Source organism: Melanerpes formicivorus, unplaced genomic scaffold (assembly GCF_026170545.1).
Source record: "Melanerpes formicivorus ecotype bairdi unplaced genomic scaffold, bMelFor1.0.p_v2 SCAF_2, whole genome shotgun sequence".
Classification (NCBI taxonomy): domain Eukaryota; kingdom Metazoa; phylum Chordata; class Aves; order Piciformes; family Picidae; genus Melanerpes; species Melanerpes formicivorus.
In genome coordinates this window covers 56,527,214-56,552,254 of record NW_027142354.1, presented here as the reverse complement: position 1 = coordinate 56,552,254, position 25,041 = coordinate 56,527,214, and the positions used below count along the sequence as shown (strand labels likewise).

Below are 25,041 nucleotides of genomic sequence, written 5' to 3'. Positions count from 1 at the left end.
AGACCAGGTTTAGTTTTACTACAAGTATCAGCAGTACACAAGGCTCACTGCAAAAGCAGGGAGGGATCAAGCCCAAGCATTTTATCATGTTGTGGGGACAACTTGTTGGACCAAGAGCATGAGGGCTTGCAAGAACCAGCAGGTGCTTGTGACTGTGCCTGATGGGACTGGGGTGAGCAGAGGAGAACATTACCAATAAACCCCAGCTGAGAAAACTCCAGGATCATCCACTCCTCGGAGGGCTGCTGCAAGGCAAAGTTCTTCATCGTGCTGAGATAGTTTGGTTTGGCCACAATATCATCCTCCAGCTGCAAGAAGAAAGGATGCTCAGTGCAATGACCCATCCAGGCTCCTGTATGAGCCTCTCTGTGCAGAGCAGCCATGCTGTAGACTGGAGAAAAGCTTTGGCACAGACCTAGTTTGTTTTAGAAGATGCTTCAAGCAGATTTTTCTCACCCAATCTAACAGGTAATGAAACAAAGATTCCTGACCTCCCTGGGCAGCAGGTCTTCAAGTCTAAAGCACCTTAGAAACACAGTTTTGGAACCAACAGGATTGAAACCCACTCCCACTCTGCTGCATCACACAACTGGACATGCTCTTTACCCTCTCTCAACTGGGCATGAGCCACATAGAACTCCCACCCATCTCCCCTCTGCCCCCACCACCAAACCCACCTGCACATAATATATGCCTTTGGACTGGGCATACATCATTAGAAAGCAGTAGTCGAGGTTCTGCTTTGTCCTCCACCTGCAAGAGACAAACAGGATGAGAGCACCAAGCTCTCCTGCCATACCAGGCTGCTCAAGGGTGCCAGCTGAGCCTGGATTTAAGCCAAGAAGGTGACACAGCTCTTGGAGGTGGGGTTGGCATATGGCCTCTGCCTTTTGCTCTTAAACTGGTCAGTTAAAACTTACTGGAAAACCCAGGGACTTCCAAAATGAACATCACCTGGGTTAAAATGCCTCCCGTGCTTGGGGAAGGCAACACCACAGCACAAGGCAAGCTCTGCAAAGGTGGTGCCAGTTCATATTCCCCCCCGTGCCTCACATCCTTCCAGCTCTTGGATACAGAAAGTTTAAGGGTTTTGCCTGGCCCTGCAGAAGAATTTTCCCTGCTGGACCTGGGAGAAGGAGGTCCTGCAGTTACTTAATTTAGGTCTTGCTTGGTTTTAAGCTCATTGTTTCTTACCTGACTCTCTCCTTGGGGTCCCCAAAGGATTCCCGCAGGTGGGAGAAATCAGGATAGAAATGTGGAGATGGGGAAATTACCTCCAGGAGTCCTGAGTGTATTTCCTTCGGGAATCTGAGGGAGAAAAGCAGCAGTAAACAAATACCTCCATGTCTGACACATCACTTCATAGACCAAATCACTGGGTAAACACTGAGCTGCAGAACCAAACAAAAAATATAGCCTCTGGGATAAAACTCTGCCAGCAGCTAATGCACTTTCAGGCCTCACCACAGGACATCAGCAGGGACTGCCATAGAGTTCTAAAGCTGCTCTCTCCCTCTCATGGTCTCTGACAGCCCCACATTCGTATGCTCCCCTCCGGCATCCCTTCTCCCTCCCACAAGTGCACACACACAGAGGTCAGCTTTAAAGCCCAGCCACCAGCACCAGGTACTCTCTACAGGATTAAATGGACCTGCGGACCGGTGCACCAAAGAAAGGCCTTGCTGGCATCACAGGCACTTAGAGATTTTCCAAAGGCATCAGTAACTGAAAGCCATTTTGCAGGGATTGTTATGTATTTCTGGTAAGTTACTTAAAACAAAGCTGCGCTGTGGTTAGGCCAGCCAGCAGGAATCCTACCTAGCTCCCTTATGCTGATAAAAATCAGCGTCTATTCTCCCTTTAATGCGGGTAAGAGCCCTTCAAAGAGTCACACCCGGGGAGAGGGGGAATAAAAGGAGGAAGAAAGAAAAGTCCTCCATCTGAAAGTCGGTAGGTACAAGAGCCCTGCAAGCAGTAACTGTGGGAGATAAGCGGGAAACCCGGTTATTTTTGTACTGCTTTTCTGAGAACATTTGGTGCGAGGCTGATTTCCTTTGTTTGTGCAGAGCCTGGAGGATGGGAGATGGGGCAGAGGGAGACAAAGCAGTGAGATTGCCAACAACCTTCTCGCTTATTTTCCCTTGCCTTATTTCCCTCCTTGGGACTGGCGAGATTTCCAGCTAACGTTTTCGACTCATCCCTTCCTCAGGCATCAGTGAAGCAGAAGCTTCTCACCGAGCCGACAAACCCCCGCACCGCAGCGGCCGCAGCTTGCTCGCTCCTGCGATATGAGCTCAGCCTGCCCTGGCCCCGCACCACCTCGATTCAGTTTGGAAGACAAATAATTCCAGTGAATCAGGGAGGGGCATGAGGGAGGCACTGGAGAAGGGGATGGCGAGAAACCAAATCGTTAAGTCAATTAAAGTTTCAGGCCGTCTACGCAGAGGCACTCTCTGCAGCAGCGCCCAGTAATTCCATCAGGATCCGTCGGACAATCAGTCCATTATCCCCCGATAAGTGCGTCCTGCCAGCAGGCAGAAGGAGGGAGCTCTGCCAGCTCCTGCACGGCAAGATGGAGGGCTCTGTTTCAGCTCTTCTGCAAGTGCCCGGGAACACACAGCCCTCCCCGTGCTTGTCCCAGCCCCTCTCCCATCATTGGCTCGGGACACGGGCGCCAGCAGGACGCTGTCCTTGCGCAGCTCCTTCTTATGGCGACCGGGAGGCTTTGGGGGCAGGCAGCCGCGGCAGCCGGACGGGAGCCGCAGCAGCCGGACGGGAGCCGCAGCTTCTTCTCTCGCCACCTTTTTTTTCCTTTTGCCTCTGAGCTCTGATGCTGTTAATGCCTGGACTGGCTCGTGGTTAATAATCCATCACCAGCTCCTGTCTAAACAGCCACAGACGAAGCTGCAAAAGCCACTAAGACTCCAGGACATAAATAGCAGCCGGCGTGAGAGACAAATCTAACTAGTTCCTGGGACAAGGGAAAAACAAACAGATTGGGGTGGGAAGAGAAATGGGTGATGGATTTTAAAGCAAAATAAGGCAGAAGCACTTGGGTGTGCTTACCACGCTGCCCTGTTGCTCTGACTCCGCAGAGCAGGTAGAGGGCTGCACTAGACGCAGAAACAATGGCCAGGATCGTTGGGGAATCTAAATAAGGTCTTCTCCCACAGGACAGAAAGAGCAAAATGAACCAGCAGCACAGCACGTGTTAAATGCTGCAAGCACAAGGCAGCCTCCTGGAAGCTGGATATGGGATGCATTTTAGATCAGGTAGAAAGTGGAAGTGGCAATAGTAGAGACAGCCCAGAGCTTAAGAGCAGCAAAACCTCCAAACAACAAAAGAAATAACAACAGAGAAACGAGGCAGAAAAGCTCCTTAATGAAGCTGTTCCCTGGCCCTGCTACAGGCACAGACTGTACCGCTGTAGTCATTTGGAAGTGCTTACAAGGTTTTGATATTTTCTGCCACTCCAGCTGTGTACTGTGGATCCGTCTGAAAGCAGAAGACAAGCAGTGTTAGATCCTTCAGCCTCAGCCTGTGCCCGCCCCGCCCCCGGCTCAGAAATCACCCTCAGCACACACTGGGGGCACTCTCAGTCCCTCTGCACCATCTTCACTCATCTTCATGTCTCCTTTTCTCCAGTTTAGCCGCTCTCCCCGTGCTGATGGACTCCTAGGAGCCCTTCCTGGTGGCCAGTGTTAACCCAAGGCATCACACACCAAAATCCACCCCAAGGGACTCAAGACCACATACAACTTCCCCTCAAGCTCTCCTGGCACTTCTGCCCCTGCCAGTGCCAGGTGTTTGCACAGAGTGTTAACTTCTGGGCTGTTTATTTTTCCTCTCTCCAGGCTGGCTTTCATCCGAGCGAGTACTCTTGGCAGAAAGGGAACTCCACCCCTCTGGTGAAAAAGAGAGGTCTATTTATAAGCATGCATTTTTCATTTCAGGTTCATTTTGACACTTTTCTTCCTAAAAAAAAAACAAACCCAAAACCAGTTTGCTTCCACAGTCAACCTGGCAACCCGTAACAGTTGGGAAGCAAAGGTCAGCAGCCTTGCATGCTGCTATCTGCAGGGGAGATAAGTGCAGACACGGGCGGGCACCGGACAGAAACCCTCTATCTGCACAGTGACCAGGAAAACAAGACCCAAGAACAAAGGGCCCGAGGCCCAGGAGCACAATCTCTGCCCCTTTCCTGGTGCTGCCATTGTTTTGGGCGATCAGAGGGATCACAGGGCTGCATGTCCTGGGCGGATCTGCAGACGCAGCATCGCAGAAGCTGGGACCGGCTGTTGCTGTGCTTGGCGCAGGGCGGAGGTGAGAAGTGAGATGCCAGGCATGTGTGTCACAAGCTGAGGACAGAGCTTCCAAGCTGGAGCAGTGACAAGGGAGGGTTTTCTCAAGAGAAAAAAGGTCCCTTTCCCAAACAGGGCTTAAGCTCCCAGTGCTGGACTGATTTCTTACCCTGGTGCTGCCAAGAAAACAGCAACGGGAAAAACAAAGGCAGGAAAGATGTTCCTGGATGTGGGAGCACACAGCTCTGCTCTGAGCTGTCACTGAAATGGTGGGTTGGTGACAGCCACACTGGCCAGCTCACCCTGGGGCTCCACTCCACCAGCCAAGGAGACCTTGACTCTCCCAGGCAGCCTGGCTGTCATGGACCCCATGTACAGTGGTCAGTGGTGGCACTCAGGAATAAGAAGTCCCCATCCCAAAAGAGACATCTGGTTGTTCTGCTCACTGTCCTGAGACCTTGAATTACCCAGTGTCAGCTCCAGGTGACAGTGGAGTCACCCTCTCCACCGCTTACTCCTTACTCTGTGCCTGAGGAGCCCTAACAAGCAACACCAAGTGCAGGTACATGGAGAAACGTTTCAGGAAGGGGCAGAGCAGGCACAGTGGTGGTTGATACTTGCATGGATGGAGGACATTGTAGCTACAAGAGCCAGGTTAGCAAGAGAGGACAGTGATGATCTGCAACAGCTATCATCACTGGGACTGGGATGTGACTCATGTGCTTCTCCACTTCACGGTAGCAGAATTAATTTGTTGTTCACTTCCCTCTTCACAGGTTCACACAGAAAGTCAGGAGCTGCCACCACAGCCTCCACCCCATTATCAAGCCATCTGAAAATCACTGCGGTCCAAAGCAGGAGATGTTTTTGGTAAGGCTGCTTAAAAACTCTTGTGGGTTTTTTTTTAACTTGTCTGCTGTGAAAACAGCCACCAAACCTGTCCTGACTCAAGGGGAAATGCCACAGCCAGGCCTGAACCTGGTCCTGGGCACTTGGGGCTGTGCCCATCTGTGCGCATCCGCCTGCACAAAATGCCAGCCAGGCACCCGAAGGCCAAATGCTACTCAAAACATCAAATTATGGGTAAATGAGGAATCAAGCCCAGACATTTATCTTTGTTCTGCTCCCAGTAATATGCTACTGAGGTTTATCTTTCTCACCAGATTTCTGGAAATTAAGACAAATGCACTTCAGGCTCAAGAAAATAATCCTGAGGGGAAAGCCATGGAGAAAAATAACCATCTAAACCCATAGATGAAAGCAGCTCTTGTGGATTAATGTATCAAGGCTTTTTAGCCCTTGGATTCAGCAACTAATTCTGGGCTCCAGACACCAGTACAAAGAGACATATTAGTCTCAGCCCCAAATCAGCAAGCTTTTGGGCTTTGAGAGGGGGTTAGTGCTGTCTTACAGGTATACAGAGACATTCAGCTGCTTCATGAGGAGGTCTGAGAGCTGCCCTAGACGCAGCCATGGGGCTGCTCTAGAACATTTGGGGAATAACCACTCAAGCAGCCTGCAAGAGGCATCACAAGTCAGAAAGCTAAATGCATGTGCTGCAGTTTCTAATGTGGCATGTGCCTGACCCTCTCTAGTCCAACCAAGTGTTTTATTTTGGGCAGGACATACCTAATGAGGTGGGTGTTGGTCTCCTCTCAAGTTACAAGTGTTAGGATGAGAGAAAATGCCCTCAAGTTGTGCCAGGGAGGCTTAGGTTGGATATTAGGAAAAATTTCTTCATGGAAAGAGTTGTGAAGCCCTGGACCAGGCTGCCCAGGGAAGTGGTAGAGCCACCATCCCTGGAGATATTAAAAGCCTTAGGGACATGGTTTAGTGGGAGACTTGGCAATATTAGGTTTACATTTGGACTCAATGACCATAAAGGTCTTTTCCAGCCTAAATGATTCTATAATTCTATGATCCTGGTTGGACAGCAGCCCAAGGCTGAGCTTATCTGCCTCAGCAGGCAGCACAGCCAGCCTCTAGGTGGACAGGCATCCTGTTTGCATGGAGTCTGGCAGCCAGTGGGATGGGGGGGTGAAGGAACTGGGGCAAAGAGGCAAAGTTCTGTCTTACCTCAGCAATGAGGACGACGATGACGGAGTCCTCCTTCTCCTGCTGCGTGAGCTCTGAGATGAGGGAGTTGAGGGTGTCGGTGAGGTAGGAGTGCACCTCCCGCTTCACGCTGGGGATTCCCATCACGATGGACACTGCCCAAGGCCAGGGAGAGATTTGAGAGAGGGAGGTGTGCTAGGACAAGACACTTTGCTCCCATGACTGTCTCATGGTTCACCTGCTCAGGGCTGTGCTCTGTCATTAAAGACCAGCACTGATCAGCAGGTGTGTGAGTTCCTGGGCTTTTTCATACTGCTGTCCCCCAGCCCAGTACTAATCAGCAGCACCCCAGGGCACCAGGCTGGCAGAGCACCTGTGGCTGTCAAGATAGACTCTTTCTTTTCTCCCTGAAAGTCTAAGGAAAGACTTAAAATCCCTCCCCCTCCTAGGGGTCTGTTCAGCCTGTGAATGGCAACTTCAAGAACACTCTTGTTCTCCAAACCCCTTCCACAGCCAGAAGCACCTCAGTTTGGGAGCAGCAGAAAGTCAGGTCTTTGGATTGGGATTTGGGAGCAGGGGGAACTGTTTGGCAACCAAAGTCCTGTTCCAGATGGGATTTGCCTAAGACAGGTCGGAGTCTCCATGAAGCACCCTATAAACTACTCTTTCAGCTGACCACCTTCTAGGCAAAGTCTAGAGCACTCTGGAGACAAAAAGCAGCAAAAAAGATCTAGCAGAAGCATCAAGAACATTTTAGTGCTGGGCAAGGGCACAAACAGCAGTTCCCTGTAGACTCACAGGTGTGACATGGCTTTACCCTCCCCACATGTAACAATACAAAGGAAGCTTGCATGATGCATGCAGCCGTTCCTCCAGTCCTGCTCACATCCATACCGCAGCCAGGCCCGGAGGAAAGGGGAGAGACAGGCACCAAGGTGAGGAAGAGCACCAGAAGCAGCACTAATTCCCATTTACCTCCAGTGCGCCCCTGTCCCACATGCACGGCTGGCTGCAGACTGTTCTCCTTTGACAGCAAATGTGGCAAATGATGGAAGATGGTGGGAAGGTGCAGCACATTCTTGTTGGTGATATTCCACAGTTTTAACTTGGTTTCGTCTTAAAAAGGAAAAGGGAATCAATTGCAAGGCACGGTAGGGAGGAAGAGACTGCAAGGCAAAAAAGCCTTTTTAGAGCAGCCTGGCCACCAGAGACTACTGCTGGGTCATAAAAAAAAATCAGGCCAACCTTTAACATGCCACTACAAACCCAATTAAAGTTCAGCAGGAGCCGTGAGGGCCTCAAAGAAGTCCCAAAATATTTGGGAAGGGGCCGGGGGGAGAATGAAGATCAAATGAAGGTCAAATCAGATCTTTCTGCAGAGATCCAATTTTCTTCAACTGAGCAACTTAAAAAAAACGACCAAACAACAACAGAACAAATAAATTGGCAGGGGGTGCTCAGCCAGCCTACCTCCTTCCTCCCCCCTCTCCTCGGGTACCTGTTTTCCATATGGATTCAAAGAGCCATAGGAAACGGCACGTATGACTTGCGAGGAAAAAGAATCCCAAACTCGTAAAGCAAGCAGAGATATTGGCAAACATCCTCAGCAGAGGCAAATCTCAGTGTTTAATGATGCATATGGACCTCTAATTAAAGAGGAGTTTAAGAGTTCCCAAGTCCACAATTTGCTCACGCTGGGGGGGGGGAGAAGAGCACATCCTGTCCGCAGCCCTGCACACACACACACACACACCTCTCTACCTCCTCATTAGCAACTGCTTCAAAACAGCCTGAGATCCTCAACTTCTCTGTGTATTCACCAGATAAGCTGCTCCAGGTCCGGTTTATATCCCTCAGGGCCTGTTTCTCCGAGATTGCCCTCTTGATCTCCTCCAGCACCAGGTTGAGCTCCTTCGAGCGCTTCAGGCTCTCCTGCTCAGCTGCGTGAAGTCGGTCACGGAGGGCGAGGAACTCCCGCTGGTAGATGTCCACAATGTCACCTGTGGATGGGAAAGAGAGAGAAGCTTTGTCCTCTGCACTCTGAAGGATTTGAAGGCACAAAAGCCATGGCCATCACTCACACCTCCTCCACCTCCACAATTCTTCAAATGTGGATTTAGAGAGCTGTGGTCCAGCACACCCCTATCAATGAGAAGGCTGGAGCAAGGGCCGGAGCAAGGGCTGGAGCAAGGGCTGGAGCAAGGGCTGGAGCAAGGGCTGGAGCAAGGGCCGGAGCAAGGGCTGGAGCGAGGGCCGGAGCAAGGGCCGGAGCAAGGGCCGGAGCAAGAGCTGGAGCAAGGGCCGGAGCAAGGGCTGGAGCAAGGGCTGGAGCGAGGGCCGGAGCAAGGGCCGGAGCAAGGGCCGGAGCAAGGACTGGAGCGAGGACTGGAGCGAGGACTGGAGCAAGGACTGGAGCAAGGGCTGGAGCAAGAGCTGGAGCAAGGGCCGGAGCAAGGGCCGGAGCAAGGGCCGGAGCAAGGGTTGGAGCAAGGGCCGGAGCGAGGGCTGGAACAAGGGCTGGAGCGAGGGCCGGAGCGAGGGCTGGAGCGAGGGCTGGAGCGAGGGCTGGAGCGAGGGCTGGAGCAAGGGCTGGAGCAAGGGCCGGAGCAAGGGTTGGAGCAAGGGCCGGAGCAAGGGCTGGAGGGGGAGACTGTTTAGGTTGCAGAACTACAATTAAAAAGCTCCTCTCATTTTTCCCTTTAACCTGGGTATCTGGGTCATACAGAAATGTGTCCTGGTTCCCTGTGACCAAAGCATGCAGCAAAAACTAAGTTGCATGGTGGTTCTTCTTCACCATATACATGGAAAACAGGAGTCAGCTGCTGCCATTAGGGTTTTTTTTTTTAAGCCAAATATTCTGGGGTTTTTCTGTGCCCCCAGAAGTTTGGCAGCTTGGGTGCATGAGATGGTGATTGCTGGAGTGGGGAACTGGAATCAAGTGAAAAAGAACTGAAAGCACTGGTGGTGATAGCCATAACAAACACAAGGAATGTCAATATTTGTAACCACCTTGCTCCTTGCTTTGGTTTCCTTATGGTACACAAAGGAAAGAGTTTTAAGAGCACAGTTAAAGGGCATTCAAGTGAGTAATTCAGGAGAACCCCCAGACAGCATCTCAAAGCCCTCCTCCAGATGATGCAGAGCATCTCCTGGGTGATCCCCGACTGATGAAAAGTGAGATGCTGGCCAGGGGGATGCAGTGAGATGAGGGTGGGGACAGCACCTCCTCCAGCTTTGGGAGAGAGTCCCAAATTCTAAGAATCAAGAGGGATTTGGGAAATCTAACCTCTCTGAAACACAAGAACATCACATGCCAAGAGCTGCCTGGATGCTTCTATAAATCCAAGTGTTGGGATACACCCCTGAGGATGCATCATAAATGTAAGATACACATATAAATAAAAACACAAATTGTGGTAGGGCAACAGAGCATTTTATTTTGAAACAACATCTTATGAGCATCTCCTTTTGAAACATTAAAACCATCAGCCAGAACTAACTATACAATAGCTGGGAGTGGAATCAGTTAGCCATTAATGAACATTCCTGGGCTGTTTCTCTACTCCATTATGAGTGAAAAGTACTCATTGCTAATACACTTTTACCTGTGGTCACTCATGTGTTTTCAGTGAGCCTACAGCTCCCAGGACTACACCCAAAGCAGATATATCTACAGAATAGCAGATCCTTAACCTAAACATGACCAGGAAAGATAATGACCAAACATACTGCACTGGGCTAAACACACATCAGAGGCAGTGATACGAGATACACTGACTGCAGCCACAACTTCTCTTTTTGGGGTCCATAAAGAAAAGTGGATTTTGAAGATCAGACATACCCAGTTCCAAAGCACAGAGTTTCCAAGTCAGCAGTGTTTCCCTGTCCACTTTCCAGTAATGCCTTTGCCTAGGAAAAGTTTCCCCCATGGGACATCTTCCCCCGAAGCCCCTTCTCCAAGATTCACTGCTTCAACACCAGAGCCTCTCCCAGGGCAGCCTGGCTCCTATTAACCTTTCAGCATTATTTGCAAAGGCACTGGCACAGGGGGAGGGAGCACCCATTTGATTCCTCTGCCCACCCCACAGTGTGTTACCCAGAGAAAGCTGAGGGACAGGCATGAGCCAGACCAGTCCTTCCTCTTTCCTGTGCCGTGCCATCGAGCAAACACCTGAGCCCTTGCAGCAAACCAGGTTAGCCCCCAGCTTTGGGACCTGCCACGGGAACTCACAGGAGCTGTCAGGCTTTAAACTGACTCCACAATGAGCCAGACCTTTGCCTGCTGGTGTACCTCTGGCATAAGAATATTCTTTTCAACTCCCCAGTACTCCAGATTATAGGTTTTCCTACTTGCATCTTTTACTGGCTACCTCTGTGAACACCAGCAAGGCACCAATTTCACTCTCTGTCTTTGCACGACGTGATGGCAGGAACGTGCTTGTGCAAGGCTGGAAGCATTTGGCTGTGGGCATAGCAGGGGGTTATGATCCTGGGGACGCTCTCAAAGCCAGCTCACAGCGAAAGGCTGCCATTAGATCTTGTTCTGCAATACCTGGAGCGGAGTAAAGGCAGGCTGTACACTTAATGGCTTTTTCCAGGGCACTGCACTTCGTTTGTGCAGATTTAGAAGGGAAATGTCACTGATTATTCAGTCACTAATGACCTGCCCACCAAAGCCGAGAGCTGTACTTTTCATTAGGCTGCAATGGTGATGTGCAGTCAACCATTTGCTGCTTTTCAAGCTAATGGTTGGAAGTGAAATTGTATTTGTTTCCAGTGCTCTGCTGCCTTCGTAGGCTTTCCATCCTTTAATTAAAATTGCATGAAATTTAAAAGCTGATCGATTGTGACCAGTCCCAGCGACAGCTCTACCAGTCCCAATGACAGCTTTACCAGTCCCAATGACTGACAGCTTTAGCAGTCCCAGACAAAGCCCAGGACTGGCAGACAGTTTCCCAGGAATTTCCAGCAATGCCACTTTGCACTTGCTGCTCTGCACTGGCACGTGGATGCAGATCTGCCGTCCTCGCAGAACACTCGGCCGCCCAGCCAGGGGAGGCTCTGGAAAGCCACAAAGGGCAGCCGAGGATAAGGCAGGGGAGAGATTGGCTCCCATCTCTACAAGCAAGGTTGGACACAGAAGTGATTTGTTGCTAATTAGGCTGCACAAATTTTTCAGCTAGTGTCAGTTCAGCACAGATCCTTTACTTACCTTTCAAAGCAGCAGCGCTCCCCATCTACATATTTATTGTCCTGCCTCCCAGCAGAAGACAGCAGAGCTCTTAAAATATCTCCAAGCACTGCAGGACAAAAACTCCTAGCTATAACTATATTTAAAGAAAATAAATAAATTAGACTCAGCTCACTTTTTCTTGAGAGATAGCACTTTGCTTTGGGCTCAAAATAGACTGCTTTAATAAAGAAAGAAATTCAGCGTTAGGCTGATGGTCTGCAGGACAGATGTGGGAGAACAAAAACCTCCCAGACTTGCAGTCCTTGCAGCACACACTGTGCATGCCCGGTGCCCACTCCTCACCCTGCCAGGTCTAACATTTGCACTCAGTGGTCTCTGGCTGCACAGCTTCCTGTCTGCATCCAGCTGTTTCCTACAAGCTGCCTCTCTGCAGGCCAGGGACAGTGGCGCTGGGCACAGCTGGCCACTGGCTGCCATCTGTCCATCCCTGAGCTCGCCAGAGCAGAGCTCAGATCTGGGGGTGTGTCCCTGGAGGGAGGAGCAGCCTGTGGCAGAAGGGCAGTGGCCGTAGGAAGCATCTGGCTGAGCATCACTCACTGACCAACATCTCCCCTCTCTGCTCCCTTCTCCTGCCCCAGCTGTGCCCAGCCACAGCTGCCAGGCTTCATTTTTTTCAGCTGGGTTCACCAGCTGAGATCCCTGTGCTGGGTTTGCTGAGTGACACTGTGAACTGCTGGTGAAGCAGCAGGCAGGCATGGCTTGATTGGGCTCTCCTCCCAGCAGCTGGCAAGCAGTGGTGCAGAATGGATGGGCACACACTGGTGGGGCTCACAGGCTGCTTCCTAGGTGCCTTAAGTGAGCTCTGCAGAGCTGACCTGCAGCTTCCCAAAGTTGTTGTTTTTTTCCCCCCATCCAAGACAGATTCCTTTTAATACAAAGTATTTCTCAGTGATGGAGAAGTCTGTAGCTTCATTCTCATTTAAGTGACCATTAGGTGCAAGCTATGTCTGCTGGCAGAGGTGAGGGCTGGAACATCTGTGTCCACTCTGTTTATCCACTGTCAGTTTCTGAGTGAAAGCAAAATACCTAATCTGATCCTGAACCAGCAGATGGGCACAAAATCAGATCAGTGCTGATAAAACCCCCACCTTGAAATCTGACATGGTCATCCATATGTCTATATCTACATCCACAGTCAGGGATTCTGCATCAGTCTTTCAAATCACACTCCAGCCTCCCAGGGAGCCTGTGGTGCATTTTAAACACGTCCATATTTCAGGACCAATTACTTTTGGTTTTGTTCTCTGCAGATAACCTCTCCCAGCAGAGCAGACCGGTGGCCAAAGCCAAAGATTTCTCTCCAATTCAATCTTTTCAAAAGACACTGCAAAGACTTTGCTAGCTGGATTTGCTTCTCATTAGGAAGACTTTCAAGAGACTTAGTATAAAAAGACTAAAACCAACCCCCAAGCCTCCCAACCATTTATCTTCATAAAATCTTGGCTTCAAGAGCACAACTGCACCTTTTAACCTGTCTGCCACAAGAGTTCCCAGGGCCAAGCTGGATGGAATGAAGTGTGGTCCTCAGTTCACAGCACGGGTGGAGCTGGAGCAGAAACTCACTTGTCAACACAAAACTTCTCTGCACCGACTGTGCTCCTTCATTTTATTTAAAACACCCTTTTAATTAACAACCATTCCCCCTCCAGGACTTGCAAGGGCCTGGGAGGACTCCAGAGCACACCAACAACCCCCTCCTCAGGCTACAGCATCTGCTGTCCTAAACCCCAGCCAATGAAGCAAGGGGAACCAAGCTGCTGAGCCATCCCACCCCAGCTCACCACTGTCCCCAGCCCAGCCAGACACCTGGGCTGCCCACAGCTCACTTGGTCCCCAGGCATTTGCAGGCACTCCTGGAGTTAGATGGTGATCAGGGATTTGGTTTGGATGTTTCATGATTTCTATAATGTTGGCATCACTCTGTGCATTATGCTCTAGATTTGCCCTGATTGAATCACAGCATTCATTAGGTATTTGGCTAACAGAATTTCACCAGACTATTGAAGTGGATAGAAGGAGTTACTACATCCTACCAGTGAATGAAATCCAGCCCCTGAGATGTCAAAACCCTTAGTCCTGCTTTACATGGCAATGTGACAGCTAGTGGGGCACAGAGAGGTCAGGCACCTTGCACAGGTACACAGAAAGCAGCAGGAACTCTACAATAAGCATTCCATCCCATTAACAGCACAATATTGCCCTTCCAGAGACCAGTCCTAGACAGTCACCAACAATAAACCCCCAAAGTAGCCCCCACCAAGCCCCAGGGAAGCGACTCTGCTGGGGTCCATGGAGCTACAGGTAAGTTGTGACAGTAAAAACACTGTCTCAAGCAGCAAAAAGAAAAAGGGAGGATACTTCAGCAACCAAAACACACCCCAAAAGTCACTGCCATTGCCAGGCAGGATGAATCCCCAGCAGGCTTTTCCCTTCCAATCTAAAGAAGCTCTAACTGTGCTCCTGTAAGACGAGCAAGATGAGATATACATCATCTCCCCTTCCACAAGCCAGCAGATCATTGTGCTCAGCCTTAGATTCATCTTTCAAAATCAGAAGTGTTTTGGCACCTTAGGATGCTTGCAGCCACTGAGGACTTGGTTTCCCTTAAGGAACTGAGCACCAAGATATGCCAAGCAACAAATCCAACACAGTCAAGGCCAGATTTCGGGGACCGACGTTACCTGGCAGGGTGGACCTCCCAAAAGGCTCCAGCCCTTGCAGTGACTCTGCTGGGGGCTGCTTCATCCCCACAGAAAGAAAGAAAGAGCATTTCAGCAGTGCCCTTGCCAGACAGCAAACAGGGTGCTTTATTCAGCAAACATCATGTGGCATTTACAGCTCCACTGTGTCCCAAACCACCTGGATACTGACTCCAACCAGACATTTTCTAGCTGCTGCCTCTTAAAAGAGACCTTGAGCTTCTTTATGGTAAGGTAGAGAAACTTTTCCAAGGTTGTTTATGCTATCAATGTTACAATTTGTAGTTAACACATGGACAAAAAAGTAACATGGGAAGCAGAGGGTTTAGGACCAGCAGAATGCTCATGATTGTTAAGAGGACAGCTGTAGGTGCAGAGAGCAGCAGGAAGGGCAGGGACCAGGGAAGGAAGGAGGTGGCATGTGGATTTCCCAGCTGAAAGAATAGAGTAGAGTAGAGTAGAGTAGACCAGACCAGACCAGACCAGACCAGACCATGTTGGAAGATACCTTCAAGATCATTGTGTCCAACCCATCATCCAACACCATCTAATCAACTAAACCATGGGACCAAGCACCCCATCAAGCCTCTTCCTAAACACCTCCAGGGATGGTGATTCCACCACCTCCCCAGGCAGCACATTCCAATGGCCAATCTCTCTCTCTGTGAAGAATTTCTTCCTAATATCCAGCCTAAGCAAAAGAGCTGCATTACAGTGGTGGTGGACAAGCCCCAGAACCATTGTTACAGCCATGAGCAGCCAAAGCAGCCCTCAAAATAGCCTACAGAAGATAGAACACGTTCATCCCCTGCCCTTTATTTACACTTTGTTTCAGTCCAGTCAGTACACACTGTGTGTGCTATCCTGAACTGGACCTGAGTGATGTATTTCGATGCCACCATCACCCCAACACACACCTTGGTGCCATCGCTGCTCCCCCAACTTACAGCCTGAGCTCAAGCACCGTCCTGGGTGCAAGCAGCACCATTCTGCAGTACCAGGGTCTCTGACATGTTACAAAAACCAGCAGCCAGCCTCCACAGCCAGTAAAAGGTGCTGGCAATAGCAGCAGGAGTGACCCTTCACAGCCAGCACCCACCCAGCCACTCAGCCCAGTGCCATGGCAGCTCTTGGGCTGCACCTGAGCGAGCTGCTGGGCAGGAGTATCCCACCCCAGCACTGTCATGCTGAGCTGGCACAAGAGGCTTATTAAAAGTCAGCTTGTCTGAAAAAATGATCCTCAAACAAAGCCACTGCCTCCACCAGCTGCAGTCTGAGGGGGGGTGTGTGTTTTTTTTAATACAGCCATTTAATAAGAGCCTGGGCTGCACTTAACAGCACCTCAGCCTTCCACAGCTCCCTGCAATGAAATAGAGATGCAATGCATCTCCTCACTGACAGGCTCTACCCAGGGAATAGGGGTACCCTGAAATCACCATTCCTTCCTCTTGCAGCAGTAGGTTTTAATCATATCCCTCTTGCATGTCTCCTGGCTGGAGCTTAATGTTGTCTCAGCACATATGTCCTTAGAAGGAGAGAGGAAAACACATACCCCTTGCACCTTATTATTCCAAAGCAGGAGCAACTGTTTGCAGCTGAGACATTCACAGTTCAGACATTCACAGAGATCCTTTAACAACAACAAACCCCCAACAAACAAAAACCCCAAAACAAACTCACAGAAAGTTTGGGGTTGTGTTTTTTGTTGGGTTGGGCTTGGGTTTGTTTTTAACTTTCAAAGCCCTAAGTAGCAAGTTTTCAAGGATGGGGATGAGTAGATTTCCCAGTATGAGGATGGTGAACCATGACATGGATGGCAAACATTATGATCTCCCTTTCAAAGAGGAGAGCAAGTTGTAGGGCTGCCTGCACCCAGAGCCAAAACGCTCCCCCAAGGAGCTGCAGGAGGCATGCAGGCTGCAAAGCAAGGATATAGAACCTCAGCAATTAGGGAAGCAAGCAATGATGCCCATCACTTACGCCTAAAATGTCTTGGATCGGGGCAGAGAAGGCGGCAGAAGCTGTCAGACCACTCTCAGGTACTTGCAGAGCAGGTTTGGGATCCCTTTCTGCAGCGCAGCTCCCTGGGGGAATCACACTGAACCGTACAAAGAGCTCTGAGATCACTGCCAATCCCCTGGGTCTTCCTGAGCACCAAACAGAAGCACTGCCGGGCACGGAAATCCCCAGCAGGTAGAAACCACCAGCGGCAGCTTCTGCGGGAGGAACCAGTCCTGATTTCCCCGGGGGGCTGATCAACCCTTTCCAAGGGATTTCACAAGATGCAGAAATCAGATGGCAACTCACTTTGCTGGAAAACTGCTAAGGAGGGGAACGAAGATGAAATGAAATAGAGAATTTTCATCACAGCAAAAGGTTAACCATGCAGAGGGAGCCATAGGGACCGGTATTAAACCCACTGCCTAATAGCTGCAGTGAGGGTCTGGAGAAGGAGATGAATTTGTCAAGTAGCCAAATAGCTGAGCCTGGAGAGAAGTTTGTCAAAGCCAGAAAAGAAGCAAATGACCAGGAGAAAAAGGCTGGAGAATGTCACATTAACACCAAACCTGAGAGGTGCAAATTCATCAGGGGGAATCAAGGTATTTTTCACCTGGCTCTTAATTAACTCTATGAAGTAGGAAGGAGACCAAGAACATCAGAGTGTCTTGATGCTGCTGCTGCTGCTGTGCAGGCAGCAGCATTCCAGTGAAAGAAAAACAAGCAGGAGGATGTAGAGGGAGGCAAGCAAGCTGTTAGTTTGCTTAATGAACAGGAGAGGAAATAATAGTATGAAGATTACAGCACTGTTAAAATAATGCTGCCTAATCCCAGAATAGTTTTCACCTCATCTAAAAAAAAACCAACAACAAGGGTATTATTACAGATTTAAAAGGGGCTTTAGAAGAGGGTGATGAGAATGATCAAAGGCCTGAAAAAAAACCCAAACACAACCCTGCTCTGTGAGGAGAGAAACAATAATAATGAGATTATTCATCTTAGGGTGGGCATAATAATAGGGCTCATGATGAAAAACATGTAAACCAGAGTGATAGAATGAAAATACATCACAGGCTTCCATTCACCTTGTCTCAAACATACAGGAGTAACTAACCATTCAGCTCAAATATTAATCTGAAGCTGATAAAAGGAAATGTGTGGCAGGAATGGAGAGAACAGCAAAGGGCTGGAAGCTGCAGCAAGCACAGAGACACCACGAGATGGGGCTGGGACCAAGGTGGGGTAAATCCCTGCCCTGCCAGTGCTTCCAAGCCTCCTCCAGACTGGCAATCCCAGAATAGAATAGAATAGAATAGAATAGAATAGAATAGAATAGAATAGAATAGAATAGAATAGAATAGAATAGAATAGAATAGAATAGAATAGAATAGAATAGAATAGAATAGAATAGAATAGAATAGACCAGACCAGACCAGGTTGGAAGAGACCTTCAAGATCATTGTGTCCAAACTATCATCCAACACCATCTAACCAACTAAACCATGCAACCAAGCACCCTATCAAGTCTCCTCCTGAACACCATCCCTGGAGGTGTTCAAGAGGGGATTGGACGTGGCACTTGGTGCCATGGTCTAGTCATGAGGTCTGTGGTGATAGGTTGGACTTGATGATCCTTGAGGTCTCTTCCAACCTTAGCAACACTGTGATAACTCCAGTGATGGTGACTCCACCACCTCCCCAGGCAGCCCATTCCAATGGGCAATCACTCTCTCTGTGTAAAGCTTCCTCCTAACATCCAGCCTACACCTCCCCTGGTGCAGCCTGAGACTGTGTCCTCTTGTTCTGGTGCTGGCTGCCTGGGAGAAGAGACCAACCCCCACCTGGCTGCAACCTCCCTTCAGGTAGCTGTAGAGAGCAAGAAGGTCTCCCCTGAGTCTCCTCTTCTCCAGGCTAAGCAACCCCAGCTCCCTCAGCCTCTTCCCCTGTTTCTTGGGAGAAGTATTCCAAATTTCTGTGTCTCTCCTCACAACCTAACAAGGAACAGTACAGCTTTCTCCTTCAAAGCAAAACTAATTCATTAGCAGTCTAATTATTTACCTGTGCAGCAGGAATACAGCTTTCCAAGCATTTTTCTCTCAAATGGAAAGCAAAGGCTTTGTTCTTAGTGTGTGGGTTTTTTAATACTCTTTATTTGGTTGGGGAATAAAAACATGCTGAAAGTGAGCAAAATAAAGCATTACAGAAATCATGGGTCATTAAACCTCGAAATAATTGCAGCTCTACAGGATTATTAAGTGAGGACATCACACAGGCAAACCTGGGTGAGGGGTGGACAGAAAGGGGGGGGGAAGAGGAGTGGGAAAGACTGGGAGCTTGCACATGTGGTCAGTCCTGACCGAGCCAACCTGTCTATGGTGAAAAAGAAGATGCAGTTACCTAATGCAACATCCTGCTGTGACATGGGCAGGGAAAATGCTCTTGGGTGCACCTAAAGGCAGAGGGGACAGACTCACAGCAGAAAGTGGGTTGCTCTCCTGTATTGAAAATGCAGTTGCAGGAACCTGCAGCAGCCTCATCATCATAGAGGTCCAGCACATCAGTCCTGGCACTGGCCATGCCATGTGGTGTTTTACTTGTCACTTGTGGCTCTCAGTTTCATGCAGGATTGCAAACCATCACATGCAATAAAGACCCAAGTTGGATTCGCTTGGTTCTCACCATCTGCAAACCTCCAGACTGGATTTCTTTCCCTTTTGCCTCGTTCTCTCACTGAGTACCCAAAGCTAGTGAGTAAAATCTCCTGAACCAGAACAACCCTGAGGAAACAGCTGATGACCGGAGGTCACAGGACCACATCCCCACGGGTGCTGGCAAGACCCAGCTCTAGAGCTTTAAAGGAGAAAACGGTGAAGCAGAGCTGATGCCTCACAGCTAACAAGAAAACCATTTTTATTACAACCTAATTACATTAATAATGAAAGAGAGGCCTCCCTCCACCAAACCCCAAAGCACCCAACACATCCCACGCTGTGCCTGGCGCTAATAGCTTGCAAGTCCATCGGAAAGGAACCCCCCCCAGAAGGGAAGCTGATCTTTGCAAAGGTCACTGTGTTAATCATCACGCCCTTTCCTAGCAGCAGCTGTCACTAATTGCCTGTGAAGGAGTTGAGATGAAATTTGTGTTAATCCTCCTCCCAACATTACTAAACTCCATCATCATCATCATCATCATCATCCCCCCACAACCAACCACCGCGAGTCACCAGGACTTCACAGCTGACAGACCGCACAGCTGATCGGCAAGCTCAGCCCATCTCGGGAGAGATGCAGCAGGGGCAGGTGTGTGTGTGGGGGAAAAAACCAGTTCCACTTTACAAATGGATGGATAACTTATTGATTAGCAGCCATAAGTGGCAGGAGGTTGTGTTTCTGCACCTCCTTGCACGGCTCGACCATCGCGCTCGGCGTTCCGCTGAAGTTAGCAGCAGCCTCAGAACAGCCGAGATCCTGGAACAGGGGGAACGTGTTTAATCAATAACATATGTAGCTCTTGGCATGGCTGAGGGGGATGAAAGAAATTTGCAACAGCAAAATGAAGTATAAATCAGCAAACACATATGGAAAAGTTAGAGCAATGTACCAAGTAGAGGGATATCAAGGAAATCACAGCAGTTCTGGCTGGAGTCGCTGGCTCTGCTGATGTTACTAGCTGAGAACTTCAGCACAAGTCAGGTTTGACTTCTTTTTTTCCCCAAAGAGTAACTCATTTGCAATGCATGTGACTGCCTTAGAGTGAAAAGATGTTCAGAGCATTCCCTTTGCCCTGCAATCTATGCAAATTGTGCATCCTGTCCACCGCAGCAGCCGACAGAAGGCACCTTCCCTACTGTCCCAAAGCCCCACAGCCCTGCTGGTGGGGAGGAGCAGGTTTTTCAAGTCACCACACACTGATCAGGGGGCTGAGCTGATCTGAATTGCCTTTTGCTTCAGAAGCCTTAAATAATTTGCAGGATGCTTAAAATAAAAATGCATCCAGAACCTTTTAAAAATTACTCAGCATTAATATTTGAAATATTTATCCCCCAGGGTGCAGGGCTTGTAACGTGAGCACTTAATGGGGTACATTTCCTTCCCTCCAGAGGAAAACAAGACATTGCCATTAAAGAGCACTCTCAGACCAGCTATAAGGATTGATGCTATCTGAGGGCTCTTGTTTCATTTTATAGGCTAGGATAATTCCTGGGAAGAAAAACATACTGCTAAGAGGAGTAGGAAGAGACCCACTTCTCCCTTTTCTCTTTCAGCAGCCAAGAAAACATGAGAAAGGGTTATCAGCTAATGTCAACACTCCCCCCCCCAAAAAAAAACCCACACCAGCCTGCTTTAGACTGCAAAAAGAGAGAAAAATCCTCTTTTTTGTCCCCCAGCAGAACACACCTCACTGGAAGGACAAGCAAGAGAGAGTTCCCCACTTGCCAGCAACAGCAACCTGCAGCAGTGTAAACTGTTCCCTGTTCAAAACCACAGGGACTAACCCAGAGCTGGGTCCCACACCCAACAGCAGCTTAGCTGCCTATCTGCCAGCCCTGTGCCAGCCACAGCAGCAGCAGCATTATTCTAGCAGCCCAGCTCTGCTGTGAGGCACCACAGATGTGATGGCACAGCACAAGGTGGGGGTTGCAGGACATTTCAAGGGTAGAAAATAAACAGCTGGGGGAGGAGGAGGATGCTGACTACAAGGGTGTCCTACTGCTAAGACCTTTGGCTGATTATTAAACGATGCCTGAAAGCTTCTCAACAAGCTGCTGCTCAGAAATGTTACTGGCATCTCCTACTTGCTCAAGCCAAGCTCCAGGCAGGGTGACTTTAGGTAATCTCAAGCCAGGCTTGCCAAAACGTGCCTCTTTTTGGACAGCACCAACACCCCTGCAGCCCCATGGCCCACCATATCCATGGGCTCAATCAGCTGGAAAACAAAACATCCTTGTTGTAGGCTTCATTTTTGGCCAGATACCACTGAGCCAGCGCTGCAAAGGAAGCACATGGGGATCAGGATGCCCTTTTGGACAAGAGCCCAAACAGAGAGCTGCTTAAATGGGTTGTGAAACCACATCCCCAGAGCTTTTGCTTTCTTGCAACAGTAACTGTACCTAATGGCTTCAAGACAATGCATCCAGCCTGACAGAACGCTGCTTACCACCACCGAAAATAGGTATGCTTCCCGTTGTCTGGGACCACAAGGCCGTGGTGTTTATCCTTAATCTCATGACTATTCCTAAAGTGCCATTTAGTCCTGGCAGAGGACACTTGATGCCTGCTGTGAGGGGAGATGTGCACCTCCCGCCTCCCATTTCCCTCCAACACATCTATTTAAATGCATTTGGGTTCTCAGTGTTTCACACACCGTTACCTTTACTGGTGGCATATATAAGGTAATGCTAATTGCTGCGTGGGCTGCTGGGGCTCAGTTTTCCAGATTTTCCACCCAGAGGGAAGCTACGTTACAGAAAGATTCGGTTTGACATGTTTAGGTGCTGCAAGGAGAATGTGAGATGCATGGGCTGCCTGCTGCGAGGGGAAGAGCCCCACTCTCCTCCTGGCAACACATGACCTGTGCCCAGCAGCATCAAAGCCTATGGAGAGAGTTTTCTATGACTAAACAGTTGCATTTTAAGCACCAGCACAGACATACATCCTCCCAGGAGCACACACAGGAGGTTGAATTGGGCTGTCTGGAGACCACAGTGCTGCAGCATCCAGCCATGGCTCCCCCCCAGCAGTGTCCTGCCATCCAGTGGTTGTCAATAGGCTACCCAGAGAGCTGGGTAGGTCCAACATGCTGCCCAGAGAGGTGGTAGATGCCCCATCCCTGGAAATATTTCAAGTCAGATTGGACTGGGCTCTGAGCAACCTGATCTAGTTGAAGATCTCACTGTTGGGGGGGGGGGAGGTTTGAATAGATGACCTTTAAAGGTCCCTTCCAACCTAAACCATTCTGATTCTGTGATCCCCAGCTGTTCCTCAGGATGAAATCAATCAATCAGTCAGCTTTATACTGGGACAGGAGGATTTGCTGAGATACTCAGACCAAGAGCTCAGACGTTTTTAAACTCAGGGAGGTGTGAGGAGAAGACGAGAGAGAGAGCACAGAGCACTGGAGGAGCCACAGCTGCTGGGTGAAGGCAGAGGACAGAAATGACTTTCACATAAGATGAAGCCCAAGCACAGCTGAGCAAAGCCACAGCTCGTACTGAAGGAGTTAAACTGCCTGAAATCACAGCAGAGGACACCAGTGGGAGTGAGAGAGTGCAGGGCCTGACCCCACTCACTGCAGTCTGGCTGCCCCAGGAGTGCTGGGAGGTCAAAACCCAGGGAAAATCCCACCATGGGGGAGCAAGGCTCAACATAGCATGGGGGAAAAAAAGCAGCTTGACTCACCCTGATGGAAACTGTCCTTAATACTTGCAGCACAAGCTGTTAGAGCTCAATTTGAGCCCCTGTTCCTTCTGGACAAAGAGTTTTACTGTCGGACTGTAGTGCCTGAGAGGCTGTCTCTGTACTCCGGGGCATCCAAACAATGCTTTGGAGATGGTCTCTCACTGACCACCCAGGCTGCCAAGCACTAAAAGCTGTCATGTGAGCACAGGAAGAAATGTTTAGCCTTTGGAGTGCCCTTAGGAGGTGCCCATAAAGCAAATCACCTGGGATGAGTCCCCTGTTAATAACTTACCCTGCACCCAGCTTCCCATGCACAGATCTGCTTCGTCACCCAGGATCACTGCTGTGCCTTGCTGTGAAAAATCTAATCCAATTTTCCTCCTCTTTAGGCATAAAAAAACATCAAGAGAGGGCAGCCAGTCTGTCAGATACAATAGCAGTGTGGAAGAAGTGGAGGTAGAGCTGTGTCATCATCTCCAGCAAATCCATGTCTGGAGAGGAGCAGCGCAATGAGTGAGACCCAGCGCTGTCCTGGGCTGGGAGGAGTGTTCAAGCCACTCAGCTTCTTTGGGGGAACTTATTATCTAGTTTTATGACCATGGGAAAAACTGCAATGTATAAACTCTAACATCATCACTTTAACATCATCACTTTGGATGTAGGTATTTATGACTGTGAAGATAATCCTAGAAGGATCCCATGGCTATGGCCAAAGCCTGGTGAGAGCAGAGACATTCTGACAGCCTTGTAAATCTGTACACTGGGGGAAAAAAATGTATCCAGTTTTCCATAACAAGCCAGAGTAAACCTTGCCAGTGCAGTGACATCAAAGAGATCCTAGATGCCACCAGTGTGGGTTGAGTGTTTATTAGCCTCATGCTGGTGCGAACTGGGACAGCCCCAAGCAGAGCTGCTCAGTGCCCCACACCCACTGTGCTGTGGGGTTTGCCCTGGGACCTAACCCTGGGTACTGCCTGGAAGTGACCAAACCACTTCAAACACCAAGCTGGTATCAGAAAAGCCACAGAGTTGCATCATTGTGCCCAGTGGGACTGGAACAATCCCCTTCTGCCAAATCACCTCTGGCATCCCTGCAGCCCTGGCACCACTCATTTTCCACCCAGCCAGAGCAGACTGACTGCAGTAATTCCCTGTATATGTTTTCCCAGAGACAAGCCTGACAGCTGTGTGTGTGGCACATCAGCTTTTGGGGGGGATGGTATTTACAGGCTGCCCAGAGGGGTTGTGGAGTCTCCCTCTCTGGAGATACTCAAAACCCACCTGGGTGATCTGCTCTAGGTGACCCAGCTCTAGCAGGGGGGTTGGACTGGCTCAAGGTCCCCTCCAACCCCTAACATTCTGTGACTCTGTGGTTCTATACTCCTGCAGCCCTTCCCTAGCCCAGATTTGGAGGGTGCTGGCAGTTGTGCAAGTGCCCAGGAGTGGGCAGGATGCGAGTGCTAAGCCAGCCTTGCACACCTGCAAAGACAAATAAATTCCTTACCATCAGACTAGGAGAGCACATCACTGCACACACAGGGAGATCCACTCTGCTGCGAATGCCCATCACGTCCCTACTGGGAGTAAGGAAGATCAGCAGCAGAACAGACTGAGAGTTCTAAAACCTGCACTGCTTTTCCTCTAGGTTTGTGCTGGGCACACTGCTTCAAACACAGAATTGTTGAGTTCTTCTTTCTCCCTGACCCTCAAGCTGAGGTAAAATGCCCAGGTTTCACCAGTAAGTGTCCTTAACCATCAGCATAGCCTGCCAGTGTTAGGATGAATTCTCAGCAAACACCCTTGACTGTTTCTTTGGAGCTGTATTCCAGTTCTACCCCAAATTACATTTCAGTTGAAACAACTCCTGTGATGGGTACCAGATAATAAGTCAGGTTAAGTGATGGTGGTGATCCTAGAGTGAGCTCTCCCTGCCCATGGCAGGGGGATTGGAACTAGGTGATCCTTGAGGTCCCTTCCAATCCTAACAATTCTATGATTCTATGATCCTTCCCACCTTTGAAACACGGGTTGGTTTCTGATCACCATCCTACAGGGACTGGCTGATTCCCCCAGAGCTAAAGATGAAGAGCCAGATGATCTTCCAAAGGCAAAGCGATAGGAGGAGGAAAGCCAATTAAGCTTCCCAGCCAGGGCAACAGTGTCTGGCTAGGAGCATTTTCTACCTTCAGCTCCTTCAGCAAGGAGACCGTAGGCACATGTCCTGCTGTTCAAAGGACATCTTGTGCCTATGAGCAAATCTGTCCAAATCTTTTTGGCTCTAGCCTTGGTGGTATGTTTAGAACACTATTCCAGATGTGTTTTGTATCCTCATCA

At 49.5% G+C, this 25,041-nt stretch overlaps 1 protein-coding gene across 1 annotated transcript in view; it reads right to left on the bottom strand.

The window, feature by feature from the left end:
- The window catches only part of MGAT4B (alpha-1,3-mannosyl-glycoprotein 4-beta-N-acetylglucosaminyltransferase B), a 56,147-nt gene that overhangs the window by 8,054 nt on the left and 23,052 nt on the right, over nt 1–25,041 (bottom strand). Inside the window, exons 2-8 of the mRNA XM_068162507.1 lie at nt 8,178–8,357; nt 7,333–7,473; nt 6,379–6,512; nt 3,450–3,496; nt 1,195–1,308; nt 678–753; nt 194–308 (exon numbers count right to left, since the gene is read on the bottom strand). Coding sequence (XP_068018608.1) covers nt 194–308; nt 678–753; nt 1,195–1,308; nt 3,450–3,496; nt 6,379–6,512; nt 7,333–7,473; nt 8,178–8,357 — 807 coding nt within the window. The remainder of the gene's footprint in view (nt 1–193; nt 309–677; nt 754–1,194; nt 1,309–3,449; nt 3,497–6,378; nt 6,513–7,332; nt 7,474–8,177; nt 8,358–25,041) is intronic.